General features: G+C 37.7%; 9 protein-coding genes and 1 non-coding gene across 10 annotated transcripts; 4 read left to right on the top strand and 6 right to left on the bottom strand.

Moving 5' to 3' along the window:
• Nucleotides 1-502: 502 nt before the first annotated feature.
• Nucleotides 503-1,694, bottom strand: VCUG_00207 (actin-1). The gene has a single exon (XM_008075036.1). The coding sequence runs from the start codon at nt 1,661-1,663 to the stop codon at nt 530-532; it is 1,134 nt and encodes a 377-aa protein (XP_008073227.1). The 5' UTR covers nt 1,664-1,694; the 3' UTR covers nt 503-529.
• Nucleotides 1,695-4,890: 3,196 nt separating this feature from the next.
• On the top strand, nt 4,891-5,524 carry VCUG_00206 (uncharacterized protein). Its single transcript, XM_008075035.1, has one exon. The coding sequence runs from the start codon at nt 5,058-5,060 to the stop codon at nt 5,496-5,498; it is 441 nt and encodes a 146-aa protein (XP_008073226.1). The 5' UTR covers nt 4,891-5,057; the 3' UTR covers nt 5,499-5,524.
• Nucleotides 5,525-10,694: 5,170 nt separating this feature from the next.
• VCUG_00204 (uncharacterized protein) lies at nt 10,695-11,048 on the bottom strand (the record flags this gene model as incomplete). Its single annotated transcript, XM_008075034.1, has 1 exon — nt 10,695-11,048. The coding sequence occupies one exon, from the start codon at nt 11,046-11,048 to the stop codon at nt 10,695-10,697; it is 354 nt and encodes a 117-aa protein (XP_008073225.1).
• Nucleotides 11,049-11,527: 479 nt separating this feature from the next.
• VCUG_00203 (uncharacterized protein) lies at nt 11,528-12,537 on the top strand. The gene has a single exon (XM_008075033.1). It carries the CDS (start codon nt 12,251-12,253, stop codon nt 12,422-12,424), a length of 174 nt encoding a protein of 57 aa, XP_008073224.1. The 5' UTR covers nt 11,528-12,250; the 3' UTR covers nt 12,425-12,537.
• Nucleotides 12,538-13,268: 731 nt separating this feature from the next.
• VCUG_00202 (uncharacterized protein) lies at nt 13,269-14,133 on the top strand (the record flags this gene model as incomplete). Its single annotated transcript, XM_008075032.1, has 1 exon — nt 13,269-14,133. A coding segment is annotated over one exon (835 nt), but the record flags the coding sequence as incomplete, so codon positions are not given.
• On the bottom strand, nt 14,120-15,108 carry VCUG_00201 (uncharacterized protein; the record flags this gene model as incomplete). The annotated part of the gene is made up of 1 exon (XM_008075031.1): nt 14,120-15,108. One exon carries the CDS (start codon nt 15,106-15,108, stop codon nt 14,605-14,607), a length of 504 nt encoding a protein of 167 aa, XP_008073222.1. The 3' UTR covers nt 14,120-14,604.
• A 517-nt stretch (nt 15,109-15,625) lies between these two features.
• On the bottom strand, nt 15,626-15,931 carry VCUG_00200 (uncharacterized protein; the record flags this gene model as incomplete). The annotated part of the gene is made up of 1 exon (XM_008075030.1): nt 15,626-15,931. One exon carries the CDS (start codon nt 15,929-15,931, stop codon nt 15,626-15,628), a length of 306 nt encoding a protein of 101 aa, XP_008073221.1.
• Nucleotides 15,932-15,993: 62 nt separating this feature from the next.
• On the bottom strand, nt 15,994-16,065 carry VCUG_02784. Its single transcript has one exon. It is a non-coding gene; the product is annotated as a tRNA-Glu (tRNA).
• Nucleotides 16,066-16,267: 202 nt separating this feature from the next.
• VCUG_00199 (uncharacterized protein) lies at nt 16,268-16,841 on the bottom strand. The gene has a single exon (XM_008075029.1). The coding sequence runs from the start codon at nt 16,836-16,838 to the stop codon at nt 16,281-16,283; it is 558 nt and encodes a 185-aa protein (XP_008073220.1). The 5' UTR covers nt 16,839-16,841; the 3' UTR covers nt 16,268-16,280.
• An 827-nt stretch (nt 16,842-17,668) lies between these two features.
• On the top strand, nt 17,669-18,076 carry VCUG_00198 (uncharacterized protein; the record flags this gene model as incomplete). Its single annotated transcript, XM_008075028.1, has 1 exon — nt 17,669-18,076. One exon carries the CDS (start codon nt 17,669-17,671, stop codon nt 18,074-18,076), a length of 408 nt encoding a protein of 135 aa, XP_008073219.1.
• Between the last annotated feature and the right edge of the window lies 1 nt (nt 18,077).

Raw genomic sequence — 18,077 nt, 5'->3', positions numbered from 1 at the left:
ATTCGGCCATTTTTTTACTAAAAGCACGTTCATCTATCCTCTCATAACACATCAGCTTCGGCGATTTATTATAATGCTGAAGTTCTCCATCACATCTAAACAATGCAAATCCATTTATATGATGAAGGCTTCTTAGAATTGGTTTTCCATAATCAACGAGGAAAATGTGACTTTTTCGTGAATAAGGATGATTCATCGCGGAATCGAACCGCTGCAATTTTCGACTAGTGGTTCATCTATTTGCCACAATAAAATTTTTATACTTCACAATATTACCATTCAAACACACTCTCCTAAGCTTAGGAATGACCATGGATCTGTGTCTCATAACGCTGGTCTGCTAATTAAACTTTTTGTTATTCCAAAATTTTACATGTAGCACAATCCGAGCAAATCGTGAGTCCCCATCCGACGGTCATACCATAGAACTTACCCCATAATAAAACATATCGGCGAAATATTGCCCTCTAGTTAGACAAAAACCACTTAAAACACTCTCAAAACGTTCAAATAACTTTCATTTAATCATTTAGAAGCACTTGCTGTGCACCACGCTGGGTCCTATCTCTGCGTACTCATCCTTCGTGATCCACATAGTCTGGAAAGTCGACAACGAGGCCAGGATACTTCCACCGATCCACACACTGTATTTTCGCTCGGGTGGTGCAATAACCTTAACCTGAATTGATGGAGGCGCCAACGCCGAAATTTCCTTCTGTAAACGATCTGATATGCCTGGATACATCGTTGTTCCACCGCTGAGCACGATATTGCTGTACAGGCATTTTCTTATATCAACGTCGCATCTCATAATGGAGTTATAAATGGTCTCATGGATTCCTGGCAGCTCAAATCCTGACAATGAAGGGTTGAAGAGCATCTCAGGCGCTCGGAACACCTGATTTCCTAATTTGAGAACATTACCATCAGGCAGCTCATACGTCTTAACAATCTCTTTCTCAGCATTCTCGTATCTTTTCAGCTCCTCTGCAAAGTCTACAGCAACGTAACACGTACTCTCCTTGCAGTCACGTGCGATTTCTCTCTCAGCCGTCGTGACAAGCGAGTATCCGTTTTCTTTGAGCAGCTTGATGAAATAATCGGTTACATCCCTTCCTGCAAAGTCAAGCCTCATCATGGCATGTGGCAGCGAGTATCCCTCGTAGATCGGAACAATGTGCGTGACACCGTCGCCAGAATCCAAAACCAATCCTGTTGTTCTGCCCGATGCGTATAAAGAAAGCACGGCCTGGATAGAGACGTAGAAAGAAGGCACATTGAATGTCTCAAAAGCGATCTGCAACATCCTCTCCCTGTTAACCTTAGGATTGATCGGTGCCTCAGTCATCAGCACGGGATGCTCCTCCGGTGCAACTCTGAGCTCGTTATAAAACGTGTGGTGCCATATTTTCTCCATAGCCTTCCAGTCCAGAACAATTCCGTGTTCTATAGGATACTTCAGTGACAGGATACCCCTCTTGGACTGTGCCTCGTCACCGACATATGAATCCTTCTGTCCCATTCCGACCATCACACCCTGGTGCCTAGGCGTCCCCACGATGCATGGGAACACCGAGCGCGGCGCATCATCACCTGCAAACCCTGCCTTACACATACCTGATCCATTATCAATTACTATTGCTGGCGCACTTTCTGAGCTCATCCTTTTTACTGGGGGTCGAATTTAAAATTTCTTTTATAAAAATTTTGGGATTAAAACGAAAACAAAAATAAATCGAGTGATAAGCACGTAGAACGGTGTACAACATGAGATAAATGGCGTGCGTTCTTCTAACTGTTACAGTACCGAATACGTATTGGACCAATCGTACGCTCAGAAATCCTTTAAGTAAGGACTGAAAGGAAAGAAATAGCCGATTGTGATTGGTTAGTTGTGGTATGGCAATGTTCTCATTGGTATAAGCCAAAAAAGCAAAACATTGGCGTAGTTGTGCGAGGGATGGCGTGACATACCGAGCAACTTTTCACCTCAGGATTGAACCAGAACGGAGAGTACCTGAACACCTGCCGCATACAAACAGAGTGTGCTGTGTGCATAGTATGGTTTTAGTTGCAAATTTCGTAGAAGTGTTAAAAAATGCAAGTTCGGTGCTAAAAAGAGAAGTAATTACGAAAATGCAAAACAATCAAAAATGGATGCGTGTTGTACAAGTCCTTTGTTGTGTTATATGTGCGTCAATGGTTTTTAATTAAAATGTGCTAATTTATGATCAAAGCACAATAAATAGTTTTTTTCATCGCGTATTGTTCCTCCATTGAGCACAGTCAAACGCGATGAGTGACATGCATGAGACCAGCTACCATGTATGTCACCCGAACTGGAGAGCATATCTGACCAATGCGCAGATCTTCCACTCCAAAATAATTGATTGCAGGAACCAATATAAAATTTTTTTTTGAATTTGACATGTCAATGAAAATCATTACGTGCTTGGTGATGTATAAGAAATTAAATAACAAAACAAATGTGTATTATGTTCTTGGTTATTCTTGGCATGCAACAAAAACGTAAAAGGCAAATTATTAAACTTTGTAAATACTGCGGATTAATAAAGTAATTTTGAGTGCGGTATATCCTGTCACATTTTACAGACGGAGTGAAGCAAAATGAGAAATTTAGACATTAACACGGAATGAGAGAGACGCATCAAAACGACTCGATATAAATACAGAGGATATGCTTGATGATGAGTTTGGTGCAACAAAAATGAGTAAAGCATATTACGCGAGTAATGATCGAAATAAATACGGCGACATCGTAAGAACTAATTCCTACCGAGGAAAAAACGCTCACATACATAACTGCCTGGTACATGTGCAGTATTCTAAAGCATTGATGATTTTGCACAACGGTTCGTTCAGTGCCATTCCTAATGGTGTAGAACAGCTGATATTCGCTTTTTTCGTCTGAAAAGTACAACGGGTAAAAACTCGCAATGACGGCACGAAAGTGATAGAAAATACACGGGCTGAAGGAATCAGCTTTTTAATAATGCACCATAATGTATGCTTTAACCATGTATTTAAGTTTGATAATGAATCATAAATAAGACATTTCCCATAAAGTGTTATTTTTGGAATGAGAGTCAGTATTTGGTACCGGTCGCTCAGTATGCTAATACTTTTTATGCTACCATACCATGTCAAACCTGATTAAACCTCAGCTGTTACAAAATACCAATATGAATCAAAGCAGCCGTAAACTATGCTACAATTCAACGTAAATTAGCTGATACGATTGTTGCTTACGTTCAGACTGTTCGTATTCCATTGGAATTTCTCCAAACGCATTTGGATTTATCCCAGTTTTATCCTATCAGCTGGAAACACTGTACGCATTGGGGTGCAGATAATTTGGTAAATCACAAAAGATCCGTAACATGTTCCTAATCATTTGAATTTTATGCTCTTGTTCGTATAACATAGCAATATTCATTTTCTCTGCCAATCTTACGACATAATTTCTAAAATCAGATCATTTCGGTTGTATTACTTCATTTGATATCTTATTGTAAATTTTGGTTCTTTCGTGCCGCACTAAACAACCATAGACAACGAACAGTGTTAACCGTTTCAAGAAGTTTCTTTTGAAATCGCTGTCCTATATCGACATTAAATAAATTTTTCCTGAGTACCAGCCAAGACTGTGAATTACAAAACCTCAAAAATCTTATTGTTCACTGATCGGTATGTCTACAAGATTTAAAACACCTTTTGAACTGTCCCTCTGTTAAGTTGTTCTGCCAGTGAGCGGTTTGTAAAGCACATTCTTCATGACTGTCTTAGGCCTGCATTCATCAAATTGACAGCACTTTTATCTAACTGGCTTCTAACTGAATTTTCATTCCGGATTATATGTTTATCAAGTTGCTTGTAAATTTGTCAACCTAGTACGGAGACCTGCCACTGTAGTCCAATGCAAGCTTCAACCTTCTATAGCGTATTTCTGTGAAGAAATTCAAGTATTACATTACTCAGTATGCGAACTAATTCAGAACAAATTGTACGACATGCAATTCATTTTTACAGAGGGAGCATTAATCGAGGTTATATTGTTCCTAATACGTATGTAGGCGATGTATGCGAATTAATAAAGGCAGTATGCCATTAATATACCTTTATTGAGCCAGTGTCATGATAATTAATAAATCAATGAATTAAATATTTATATTTTGATCGGGCGATGAGCTGATTGCGATAACGTGATTAATCATGCTGGATTATATGCACTGATGTAACAAACAATAATTTGGTTAATAAAGTAATAATTGAAGTTTTGACAAGTTTCCAGAGAATTATACTGTGTTAAACCAATATGAGAATGTAAAATCGATAAAAAAAATCATATGTATGTATTTCGTGCATATAACCTATATTTTGACCCTTTCGTTGAATAATGTCCAATATAAATGAAAATTTATTGACTTTTGACGTGTTTACAGTGCTCTCACTTTAATGTGAATGAAGTGATAAAACACATGGACACGTAATACAGATTACTGGATGTGAAAAGTCGTAAATTTGATTTATTGCTAATTTTACCTTAATTACTGTTAATAAGTATCGAAATTATTTAATTGTAATATGATTCGAGTGTAATTAAAGCTGGAATAAATTAAAATATTTGTATTCCTCGCGCTATACGTTTTGCCTGGACGCTTTTTATCCACCCTCATTGTTACGGTCATCCACCCGCTTGTCACTCTGCTGTCAATTACAACAACAGTTCGAGCTCACTTCATTTTTTTATCTTTATCGTGTCTTCACGTTTTTCTTATCGTTTTAATGAAGTAACCGGGTAATCAATATTTTGTGATACGAATCGGCATTAGAACATGTCGCCATTATTACAATTAGTCCGCAAATTTCCGTGATATGCTAATTTGTCTTTATATTGTCGGCAAGTCCTGTATATTAGCGGCTTGACATAAGTAATATTTGGTTTCGGTTCCCTAAAAGGTAAAATTGGACTAACTAATTTCATTTTGATTGGCATTCATAAATCTGATCATATAAATGAACAAGGACACAAAGCAATGCAAATCAGCAAGACCGAAGTAGACGCAGCGCTAGGTCTATTAAAAATAAATTCTTTGCGACGAAGGAAGTCGTATTATGGCATGAAGGTAAAGAAAACATTGCTACAACAGTCTGTCCTCAAGGCAGTCTACAACATAACTAACTTTCCGTCCACTGAGACACGTAATGAACTTGCATTGCTGTTGGGAATATCGCAAAGATCAGTTCAGGTCTGGTTCCAGAACAAAAGGCAAATTTGCAAGAAGAAAGATACGAGCAAAAACTCGTCCGATAGAGCATTTGTGAATGAATATAACAAATTCGTGCAGAAGGAGATAAACGCGGATGGAAATGAGGAGGAGGTGTTTGATGTGCCGAGCACCAAGTTGGTAGAGATCATAAATAGCTGTGGAATACAGATTAAAAATAAATCGGATGAGGATGAAAAAAGCATTTAATGGTTATTAAATTGTTTTGTACGCGTTTTGATCCACGTGATTTTTCTGGTTGGTCAGGTATACCTTAAACCATTTAAAAAAAATTAGCTGCTGTAAATTACGTTGTAAAACATTATCTTGTATGCGACCACCGCGTTTTTTTTGACGTTATATGTACAAATAATCAGAGGTCAGACATTGGCGTTGAACTAAATGCAAAACTGACTTGAAAACACAACCCTTTACACTTCAGAAAAGCTTTATTTGTTGTTATACCATTCGAATACGTACCGATAATTTGAGTCAGGTGCACGAACTTGACATATTATTGATTTCACAAATTGATAGTATTTATTTTCGTTAGTTCGTTGCACTACTCGTACAATTTTTGCCTCCATTCATGTTGATCGAGTACATTTGCAATTTTTGGTAAAATTTGTAAGGTATTTGCCTTTATAGAGAAAGATGACAAATAAGTTAATTAGCAATTTTTATGAATCTAGTCGTACCGTGTTTCATGGCAGAAATGAACCACTAAGGTACCAAAAATTAGTTATAACATGCAATAGGAGCGATTATTAGTACATGAATCATGGAGGCAAAAAACAGATAATTATGTCTTAGATAAGACCATTCTTATAATAACGTGGATTTAATTTTGCTATTATGTACTTGCAAACCGAAAATGTGGAACGAAATTATGTTTAAACTCCTCAGTTAACTTTTAGGGTCATATTCAAAACTGCACTGATTTCATCCAAGGTGCGCAACATAAACTTTATCGTTTATTTAATACGATTTATTCGTCCCTTCCAATTATCATTTTGATCTATTCTTAGCTATTTTCAAATCTTTCGATACGAGCGTAATTAACCTTTAGCCACAAAACATGTCTCTCTATCTATTGTTTATCAGCAAAAACTAGAACGCTTCACAAGAAAAGTGACCTAGACGATGGTATTTCTTTTTGTCTATGTAATTTAAAGGATAAAATGTTCTATTTTACTGGAAGGATTGATCGATTTGCTTGGACAAACCGGCCAATAATACCATCTATGGTTTTACAACAACATTTTGCCTGGCCAATTACAAATATTCAAGAGATCACAGCCAGAGTTTGCTTATATGTATGATTGTGTGTAACTATTACGGTTGATGAGGAAGGATAGATTATCCAATGTCGATCTGCTTTGTAGTTATCGTATTTTGAGCAAATCAGACTACAACCACTTCACGATTAATAACTCTAATGTTTGATGGATGATTAGAATGCCAACATAAAGATGAATGCTGTGATCACAAAAGTAACAATTACGCACTTTATTATTGTCTATAGGTTATTTATCTTCTGTCATTCCACTGATCGCATTTTAAATCACGGTAAATACAAGCGAGTCAGTCAGGTTATATCATATGATCCACCATTTTCTTGGCCGATATACGCTAACAACCATTTTGATGGCGAATTAAATTTTAGTAAAGGAAGTTGCAGAACAAAATATGTTCTATTTCATGCTAAAGATGATATGAACACTTTGTACAAATTGTAACAACACGTTTATCTCTGTTATTTACAACATTGAAACAACTCGTGCACTTAAACCAACGCATGCTTAAGATTGGGTTGATTATCTCCACGTAATGTACCCGATATATATTTTTATCATCAAAGCATATTTATATATTTCCGCATATCTAAACGCGCATATACACCTCTGCAAGACATGATGTAGATCGACTTTAGTTATGAATGGTGAATGTTCAATGAAATGTTAAGCAAATTGTTTAAATGAACTGTTTCATATTTCTATCCGATGATGTAACCTGCGAGAAATACATTTACAGGGAAATATAATAGAACTCGTATCGATAGGACATGTCTTCCCGACCATCACACGAACCGCATAGATTAATTTAAAAACACCACAACTAATTTTTTGGTTCTATTCTGCACAATTTACCGTTATTAAGGTTATTTTTGGCAATTGATCGCCATAATTGGTGTAATAATGACTGCATCACATCATAACTTTCTGTTTTTATTAAGGCTTTGCAGATTATGCCAGTCAAACTTATAATAATCATACTTTCGATCTATGCACCTCTGGTAAATTTAATATTTAATGACTTGTACACGAAAATCTGATGCAATAAAACTATAAGAGAGACTGATATGAGATAATAACGACATTACAAACACATTACGATAATATACGGCTTGTTCTGCAATACCACACGTCAAGCTGTAAAGAGGTTAATAAATCGAGCTTGCAAAAATCTCTACTGAGCGACTTTACATCCGGTGGGCTTGACAGTACGTTGGAAGAGCTGTATGTGAATCACAGATTGTCAGCAATAAGTTCTTTTCAAGTATTATATGCTATTATTACTACACAACACCTGTAGTAGTCTAATAATTCAATGATTACGCTTTAATAGTAACTCAGCCCTGTATTATTTTTCAGGAAGCATTATGATAAGAGTATGTTTGGTTCTATGCTAGCCCTCTGATGTTCAATTACACATTGCGGTATCTGGGAGCTTGTCTCTTGGATTAAACGGTTAATTATGATGTCTGGTACTTACCTCGATCTTACTTGTCGAAGAGATGAGCGAAGAGTGCTTTTTTCACCATGACTTTCTCAGTTAGTACCGCAAATCTATTTCAGTTGGTCACTATCTCCATTATTGTGGCCTTGGATGTTTCGCCGGTTGTTGTAAATTTGTATGTTGGAGAGAGCTCATAATCTGTCTTGCATTTTTTTCATTTTTTTCATATGTAATCTTCTTTATTAATTCCCTTCTAGGAATTTTAAATGGTATTGGGATAGCACGAACTAATTAACCGCCTAATTTACGATTATGTCCTCGAATTAACTCTCTATTTACACATCGTAATAACATTTACAAAGCAAATTTACTATTTATATCCACTGGTTTAATTAAAATATTCTAATCAAGACCGACATAGGATAATAACTTGAATAATGCTAGCACTCGATACGCTTTTATGATACAATTATCGTACGATACAACGTAACTGTAAGCATTCAGCAACACAAAATCATTTATTCGATTATTTTGGCACTTTTAAAGCTCAAGTCGTGTTTTGCAAAACTAAATTATTTACTTAAAATTTAATTATTTTTGGCCAGATTTGTAACCGGTAAATGACACTGCTAAATAAGGAGTATAATGAATCAATAATACATAATTTCGTTTTATTTTGCGCAGAAATCTGTAATTTGAATATATTAAAGCGATCTACGATGCGATACCGAACTGTTTCTATGATCTAGTTCGTAGAAATAAAATTTTTGGTCTGAGTTGCGAGTCCATGAGTAAAAAATTAGCTTCACAATTTAGTTTTGTGTAAATTCGACTTGTCTGCTGCCCAGACATTTCACATATGCACTTGCTGGGCAAATCGTGCTTTGAAAATTGTAAATCATCGTTAAAAATCTTTTATGAGATAACCGCTGGTAGCTGACTCTATAACGACATATTTGTGAGTGATTATACACATTACCATCTAAAAATGAGTAAGATTTCTCGTATGTGTCTTTTAATGTCAAAATCGCACAGCAAAAAATGAATGATTGACAAATGACAATGCGTCACCTTCCCAAGTGTTTCCATGAAATTTGTGTGCTATTCTCAATAATCCTGCAGGCAATTTCTCTTGTTCGCTTTAACTGGTTGTTCTTCTTCCACGTTGCAGTGCGTATCGTTGACCGATTTTTCGAATAGTTTCTGCTAAAAGCCTCTTTCCATGTTTTGAAAGATCCGGGTAATTTTACCAATTATTGCGATCGCGCCTACCATACACAGTATCATAAAAAATTGTAATTTTCAGTAGCAGGATGTTAACTTGGAGGCTTGGTCCTTGGGTAGTGTAATTGTGCACATATAAGCTAAAAGTATATTTATAATTAATTTATGTGTATTATAATGAAATCAGGCGGATAAAAATCGAAAAGAAACCAACAATGCAATTTGTTGATTAGATTTTTTTGTTGTTTCCTATTGCTATCTAATACACCAAAATTTGTATTACTAAACCGACTTATTACTTGAAAATATTTACACTGGATCGGTTTCCAAAAGCTTGGCTATTCATGGCATCGTTTAGTGGTCAGTAGAAATGTCAAAAAATATCAATTTTGACAATAAAGCTTAATAAAGTGACAGTACACTTGAAAGTAAATATATTTGACAAGAAATTGGTCTCAAATGTCGGAGTTGATGACCGGCACAGTGTTTCATTTCATGAAGAGTGACGTAAAACAAACATCAATCGGTAGATTTTGATCTTGCTTAATAATTGATCTACGTCATGTTACAGTTAATTATGTTTATTATTTTGGCTGATGTGTAATATGACTGAAATTTATTTCTGCAAACTTTTCCTCAGTGCCATTTATTTCCGACAAGATTGAGTTGTATGAAAGCGGTATTACATATATCAAGGACATAGGAGTGCAAATCTTTTATTACGCTTCTTTTTCATTGCAATACGGTGAGTCGATCATTTGCTTATTTGTTCCCAAACCAGAAAATTAAAAATTAACATTGTGGTCTCAAAACCGAAACAGAAAATGAAAACAACAAATTTACATTCCATTTCTTCATAACTGCTTCATTTTCACTTGCATTTTACGATTGACGTGGTGCGCTATCAATTATTTTTCCAGCATACGGGTCATCTCGCCCCGAATTTTTACTACCATTTCAAGCGGTGATTTGTTTTTTTATTGTGACAGCTTCCTAAATCTTTTCATATCATGTCTGATTGGTAATTTACACATTTAATAAAAACTATATAAACTGATTATATGTGAATTTAATGTCAAATCTGAAATTTTTTAAGTCCACAAAGATGAAGGAGCTTTTAGCCGATTCAATCATTGGCATTTTAAGATTGAGAAATTTCCAGCGAAGAGAGTTTAGTGTAGAAAAAATACGGAAGACTTCTTTGCAGAAGAGAGTGCTTCAAGAAGTATATGAACTCACTGATTTTCCATCAACCAACACAAGAGAGGAACTGGCTCTGCTGCTTGGTCTGCCACATAGATCCATTCAAGTCTGGTTTCAGAACAAGAGACAAAAGAACCGCAAAATGCCATGTATTATAGACAAAGTGACTCTTGATAACAAGGAAAACGACCACAGATCAGAGCAGAGCGTAGAAATTGACTCTGTTGCGATGTTAGACTCCTATGAGATTCCCACATTTAAGCTTATAGAAATAATAGAATTCTGCCAGGAAGAAGAGAAGCAGAAAAACTTTATGTTCTTCACTTTTAAATAAAATTTATTGATGTCCGTGGTTTGAACAACCATGCTTTGTGACAAAATAATGTAATTAGCCGTTTTCAAGCCGGAAACTCTGTAAGAATGTTCTTGTATCATCTGAAAGCACTTGGCTATTGCGCTATAATCTATCTTAAGTTGAGTAAATCGGAAAGTATGACAATAAAATGAGAAAAATACCCGCGAATATATCTGATAGTGCGTGAATGACATAAAGCTAGCCTCGCCATTTATCATCCCTATCAGGATTTCACACATTCAACAGACATGTCAAAATGCATTTTCTCCCACAATTTGATTCGGAACTACTGCTTAGATTATACTAGGGTGTAAGAACGCTTTTGTCCGATAAATTACGCCCATGGCGGGATTTCTTGGTGCACACCTAAGTAATATGACACGCATTTAAACACTAAGTCATTCCAAACAATCTTATTTTGTTCCCTTATCTGCAGCGTAATTTCATTAGGATATTTCAAGGGTGAATGCTAGCATTAGTGCTGAGTTGAAGCTTAAAAACATTTTTTGGCATGTTTTACGCAATCAGCGATGCAATCGTAACATTGCGTCACAACTCATTCAAAATATCGCAATATTTCCATTTGAAGCCTTGATAAGACACTCGATGATAAACTTGTCATAAACTTTGGGTAATTCTAAAAGAAAAATTTACTCGAAAACAAAAGCAAAATTTTTTGTTTTTATTTGCCCTTTATGTCCATGTCCGAATGCATCACATTGATTTTTACGCGTTGATAAATTATTTTACCACAATGCTATACGTAACCAGAGCATGCCACGAACGCGGTGTGCATCACATGAAATATTGTGGCATGGTGTTGGCTTGGTCGGGCATGCTGGTCTGCAATGTTTGATTATTTTTATCACAAAATTGCTCGGACGCCCCCTTCCGGCGATGGCGTGACAAGGAAACGGCAGCGGTCACCATTACAATACCAAAAATAGATCTAAAAAGGTTTAATGGCGCACAACTGTCTGGAAGGCATTTGTTTAACTCATATTTTAAACTGCGAACAGGTTATACCGATCAGTTAAGCAGTGCTTCAATATTTTACAAGGGGAAGGTGATTGATCTTCTGAGAAGGAATCGTATTTTATTTTACAGGATACCGCCTCTGTACATAGTAGGGTTTGTAACGGTGAGGGAAGAATGCAAAAATAAAGCAAGTAAAGCAATAATTGTGTAAGAGAAGAATGAATGCATCATAGGCTTATCATAAGTTTCGGCGGCAGCTCTCCTAGATCAGAAATGCTTTACTGTAAGACTTTAAAATACGTAAACTATCACAGTGCGTACCGATGGCTTAGCACATGAGTAATTGATGTTTAATACGATTTATGAATCCTTAACAACACAAGGACACGTACGGGTTAAAAAAAAGACGCGATTTCGCGGTAGAATTTTTGTTAAAATACATTTTTGAGTACCACCCCTCCGCATGCTGAAACACCGAATTTTAAACGGGAAGAAAGTGTACACGCTAGATCAGAAAGAGACAGATTCACATCCTGCAAGATTTTCTCCTATCGATAGCTTTTCAGAAGAGCGTGTTAGATTGAAGATCAAATATGGTATGCCTCCTTTTGAAGAACGGGACGGCGTAGAAGAATAAGGAGGCGTGGTGATTTGTGTATGGTAAGCTCGGTTTAGCATGCATGATGTCAAACGTAGGTACAATTTTAGGTTGCTTGGTCTCACATTTGATGAAATAAATATTTTCAATAAAATTATTTGTTTATTCTCATGCAGCAGCAAATACGAGTAAATAGTAAATTTACTTGCGTACCTCGATCATTCCTCGCTAAGGATAGATGAAAACGAAGTATTCGAACGATGTTGAACAGCTTTCATAAAATAAGAAAATAGCATGTAAAACTGTCCCAGCAATGTAAACGAGTGGTTCAAATGAAGTATACGTACAAATACTAGGTTTACCTGCTATTTTAGCAGATGAGTTTATAGGATGTTGATCCCTCTTAATTTACCAGGGAAACCTTCAATGCCACCGCTATGTGGTATCCAAAATGAACATCCTTGCACAGCACAAAGGCATTCCTGTGGCATAGCAGGGATAAAACAGGGAAAGTCCGTTTTGTACACGGAATAATTTTCAATGTGTGCAGCTGTGATTATCTGCTCTGCGCTTTTAATCTCGGATTACAAGTAAAATACTCAGATTACTTCTCACACATACCGAACCATTGCACGGTTCGAGAATGCATTGCGGTTTTTTTGTTAATCTTTATCTTTTTTGTTAGCTTACTTCCATTTGTACTCTCGTATTGCCGGTTTCTTCAGTTCTTGGTCAGAAACAACCTATCGGTCCATTTGCTCATCTCTATACGACTAGCAAATATTTTTGGTTGCAAAACACAGGGAAAGCAGCGTTGCACCCAATCCCGTTTTTCTGTAAATCGATTTTATAGCGAAATAAGGCGGACACCCTTTCGGTGACACATGGATGTTTTACGATCGCTGCTCACAGACGGTTACGTGATATCCGACAAGAAGATAATATCTAACAATAGGATAATCGACAACAAGTACATAGAGATAGGACAAAGCACCTATACACTCCTGCAAGTTCTGTTTTATATGCAGCACGAGACGAGCCCGTTCGAGACATATGCCAAGCTTGCCATGGAGAATGATATACCGGCGGTAGACAGCAAATTGATGTACTACCTGTCAGAGAGCGTACATCCCCTCGAGAAGTACAACAAGAACAAGTTTGATCTGCGATACGATTTCAGGTTCATTTTAAACCATGTGGTACGTAAGGAGTATGTGATCCTTGTGCCTCCCTCCTATGCATCAAAGATAAACATTTTTAACTGTGTTGGCGTGTTCACAGCGGGCACATTCAAAAACCCGCCACTGGACACCTCAACTATACTCGTGAATGAGCGCAGGCTGAAGAGAAAAATGGAGAAATGCACAGCCGAATTTATATTTCTGGTCAAATGGCACAACGCGATAAATGCAGACGTAGTTGCTGTGTTTCTGGATGGAAGTGAGTGGCAAATTAACTCGCTGCTCGACATGTACAGGGACAAGTACGAAGAGACAGGTACAAACGATAACTTTGGTGTTAATCAACCAGATGCGTTCTTCAGCAGGCATCGTAGATGGTCCTGTCCGGTTTACCTCGTGCACACGGCTGACCAGCGGATCTGCAACACCAATTACGAGTATGAAGATGTGCTTGTTGGAAACGAAACGAAGAATTTGAGGCTGATGGATAGAATTTGGGGAGATATCGAGAATTATTTGAAACGCTCATCGTTTTAAATAAAAAATAAATTTACTGTGATCTTGGCATCTTTTCGGCGATATTTGTGGTTAACAGAGGTAATCGCACGGTTTTGTTGCTGGACATTCTGTCGGTGAACGAGGAGGTGCTGTGAAGACCTGCATCTTCTCATTTGAACGGCTATCGCATGCACTTTATTCTGTACATGGACCAACCAATGATAACACGAACGCGCTGACCACATAAATACCATGCAGAAAGCTGTATCACCTCACAAAATGCCGTAGCGAGGCCCTCAATTCATGGTTTTACTTCATCTCCTCGTTGAAAATGGTCTAAGAATATCTTACATGTGATTTTGGACTCTTCACCAAAAGCATGTTTAGTTAATTTTACACCATTTTCTGGTCTGCTGGGACAAATGCTATTATTTTGAGCTCTTTCTTTACCTTCATGTGCACTTTTCGTTGGTCGGTTGCAGTCTTGCAAACCCGTCTCATCCAAAGAGCAAATCCTATTCTGCAAAGGCGACGGCATTTTCAGTGTTTTTCTACGGTCCTTTTTGGTTTTGATTCAAAAGCCTTTAACTTCTTAAAAAATTCTTCTTTAATCTCCTTTTCCTGCTCTGTCCAGCTTTCGAGGAGTCTTTTGTAGATTTCTGACATTTCTACCTCCGGATCTCTGCTTTCGCTGCAGTTCAGCTCGGCCTTAAACTTTTCAAGCACACCGCTCTCACTAACACACGCTTCGTATTCCTTTAATATGGCGCTCTGCCCTTTGGACAGACACATGCCCTGCACCTTCAGGTTGTTTTCAGTGCAAAACTCCAGGTTAGCAATGAATTGCCGCTTGATGATAGCAAGAATATTAAGAGCAGTCTGCAAATCGTTTTTCGATTCGAATATCAAAAAATAGAAGGGAAGAAAGTCGTTTTCTATCTGAAACACCCGTATTTGCGTAGTTTTGGTGATGCGCTTGAGAAAATCCACAAAATTTGTCCTGTGCTCTTGGAATGGGTTGTTTATGTAAAGAAGAAAGGACATGGGATAAAAATTATGGTGGGTCTTGAAAGTAATAACATAACGATTGATGTGTACCGCAACACAGTGTGATATTAAAATGAAAGCAGCAACACGGTGCGATATTAAAATGAAAGCAGCAACACGGTGCGATATTAAAATGGAAGCAGCAACACGGTGCGATATTAAAATGAAAGCAGCAACACGGTGCGATATTAAAATGAAAGCAGCAACACGGTGCGATATTAAAATGAAAGCAGCAACACGGTGCGTAGATACCGTTTCATATGGCGAAAGGAAATAACTTCAATACACGAGCACGGCTGGTACTTTTAACTAAATACGCTTTTCAAGCGTTGCGGCATGAGAAGACATACAAACGTACTCTTGGTAAAAAGATTGTGACTCAGAAAAAATATGGGCGGCGCTCCGTTCTGTGATCAGGGGATCATAATTTGGTGGCGATCTCCTTTTCCGCAATTTATCAAAAGTTCCCACAACGCTGAAACAGCCCAGGCGCAAAATACAAAACGTCTATAATTTAATGTTTCCTGTCCTTCAGCCTTGTGATAATAGCCAAATACGGCGTGTCATCACATGCCTCAACAAATTTAAAGCTGAACGGAAGGGATACCTCCTCACCTGAAACTCGCAGAAAAGGTTCGTTCTTCCGGACCAGGCCACTCCGTTTCAAAAACTCGTAGTTCTTGTCTTTAGTGATCAGCACATGGATGTTATTTGGGCACGAGTATGTGATCAGGCGAGGATACGCGGTTCTTTCAAATTTGCGGAGCGGGCCCTTGTCCTGTATGCATTCGTATTGCACTATATCGTTTTTGTCTAGCATGTGAACGGTGATGAAAATTGTTTAAATATATGTACAGAACATCGATTGGTCATGAAAAAAGATTCCGTGACCGAGAATCGAACTCGGGCCTACGGTGTGAGAGACCGTAATCCTAACCACTGGACCATCACGGATTGAGGTGTGCATTTATCGATCTACAAGAATAGTAAAGCAGCACATTGGGCACATGTGTAGACCATGCGGTAATGTTTCCGCATAAGAATCGAGAATGGCCAAAACTCGCACTATGTGCTGCTACAATATGTGTCAAAATAGTTTTAGACCAAATCCTGGACAAATCGCACGCCAGACCTAAAAGATTACACAAATCATAAGCAACACTTTACTTCTAAAATATGTCTAGCATGCCTTCAATAAAGTATATGGCCTTTCCGACGGCTGCAGCACCACTCAATTCGTAGTCACTGACCTTCATACGAATGTCTGTATCCTCAAACCTATCCTCTCCCCGTTGTTTGGCACTCACGTACAAAACCACATTATCTGCCGCAAAATGCTCGTTGCAAATTCTTTCTCCCTCGTGTGACATGCCTATTTTAACTGCTCCAGGCGGAAAGTCCATTTTGCTCTTTATTACACGCATGAGCGTCTTATCCTCACTTTTTATCCTCAACTTGCGTAGCACATCCCTCATCAGTCCCATAAACCTTGTCATCGTCCGTGGTATTCGTGTTCCCTCGTTTATTTCTACCAAAATGTTGTTAACCGTTTTGATGTAAACTTTGCATTTGTTGGCCTTGTATAAAGGCGAATCTATGATAGTAAGAAGAATATGATGCGTGATGTCTGGGCGAGCCGGTGCTGATGGCCTGCTCTGGGTTATTCTGTGTTTTTCTGTGCCTGCGAATGGCGCTTCCTGAATGACAAAAAATATTTTCTTGGTCATTTGGGCAGGGATCGAGAAAATGGATGAGATTTTATGTGGTGCAACTCGCGTTCTGCTCTGGATAAGCCCAAAATACCACGCAAACATGCCAAACAAACGTTAAAGCCTGCATACACAGCCCAGACAGCTTGCATAGGAGAGCATTCAGCCTGCAAGTCGCATCAAGTGCCAACAATACAAAGCATTATGTACCGTACTGTGATATCAGATCAGTTCTGTGATAAAACAGCAAGGTTTACCATCTCATTCTCGTAGCACCTGTTTTTATGACATGATGTCTTAAATGAGCAAAGACTAAATAATAATCTACGACAAGACAGGATGGGCATTAGCATGCCAGGAAGGAAGCACTAATGTGTAATATGAACATTAATTTATTGGGCATTCTTTTTCTCGAAACATTGTGATTTAGGGAATGGTCAAATTTCTGGATCAACTCACCACCAATACACGAATGAATCACGGAGTAAATAAATCTGATCAGTTGATCAATATGGTTAATTATGATCAATTTTTATCGCAGTTTTCGTGATTAAATATCACGGCATGCCCAGGTAAATCCCGCGGTAATGGGCCGTACCGATAAATGACCATTTTTAGCTCACAACATGGTACCATTTGAAATACTTAAGAAGCTAAAAGCACATCAATCTGCTATATTTGTTCAAATCGTAGAACGTTTAGTGCATTGCAAAGGGTGGTGCCACATTTCAGGTTATAGGATAAAGATGTGCGGAATTATCTTACTGTTCAAGCCCACACCTATCATATTGTGATAGTTGTGGGCTTGTTGCTGAGTTATTCGTAAAAAGAATGTTCACTGAACGGAAATGGCTTTTACCGTAAATTATTTGAACAAGAACAAGGTTTGTGGAAATTCGTGGATAGTGAACACCGCCTGCTGCAGAAGTGTTAGTCTTAAGTACAACTTATCAAACGTACTGCCCTACATCAACGGGAATGTTGGCAAGCATATAACATCGCAGTTTCTGTATGCAGACCTGCATACGAACAATGCGTTCAACACAGCACGTAAGTTACTTATAACAAGAAATAAACTAACAACACCTAAATTATTTCTTTTTACGACGCTCCATTGCGAACAACGCATTTGTTACCATTCCGTACGAATTTGCATTTTACCGCAAAAGCGCAGTTGTAAGGATGCTCGTCCAGTTTTTTATTTCCCTCTCTACATAGCGGCACGTCTGTCATTATTCGATGATAGGCGTAATTAAA

Source organism: Vavraia culicis (genome assembly GCF_000192795.1).
Source record: "Vavraia culicis subsp. floridensis unplaced genomic scaffold supercont1.2, whole genome shotgun sequence".
Lineage (NCBI taxonomy): Eukaryota > Fungi > Microsporidia > Pleistophoridae > Vavraia > Vavraia culicis.
Note: the sequence above shows the minus strand (reverse complement) of the source record. Positions and strands in the feature narration are given on the sequence as shown.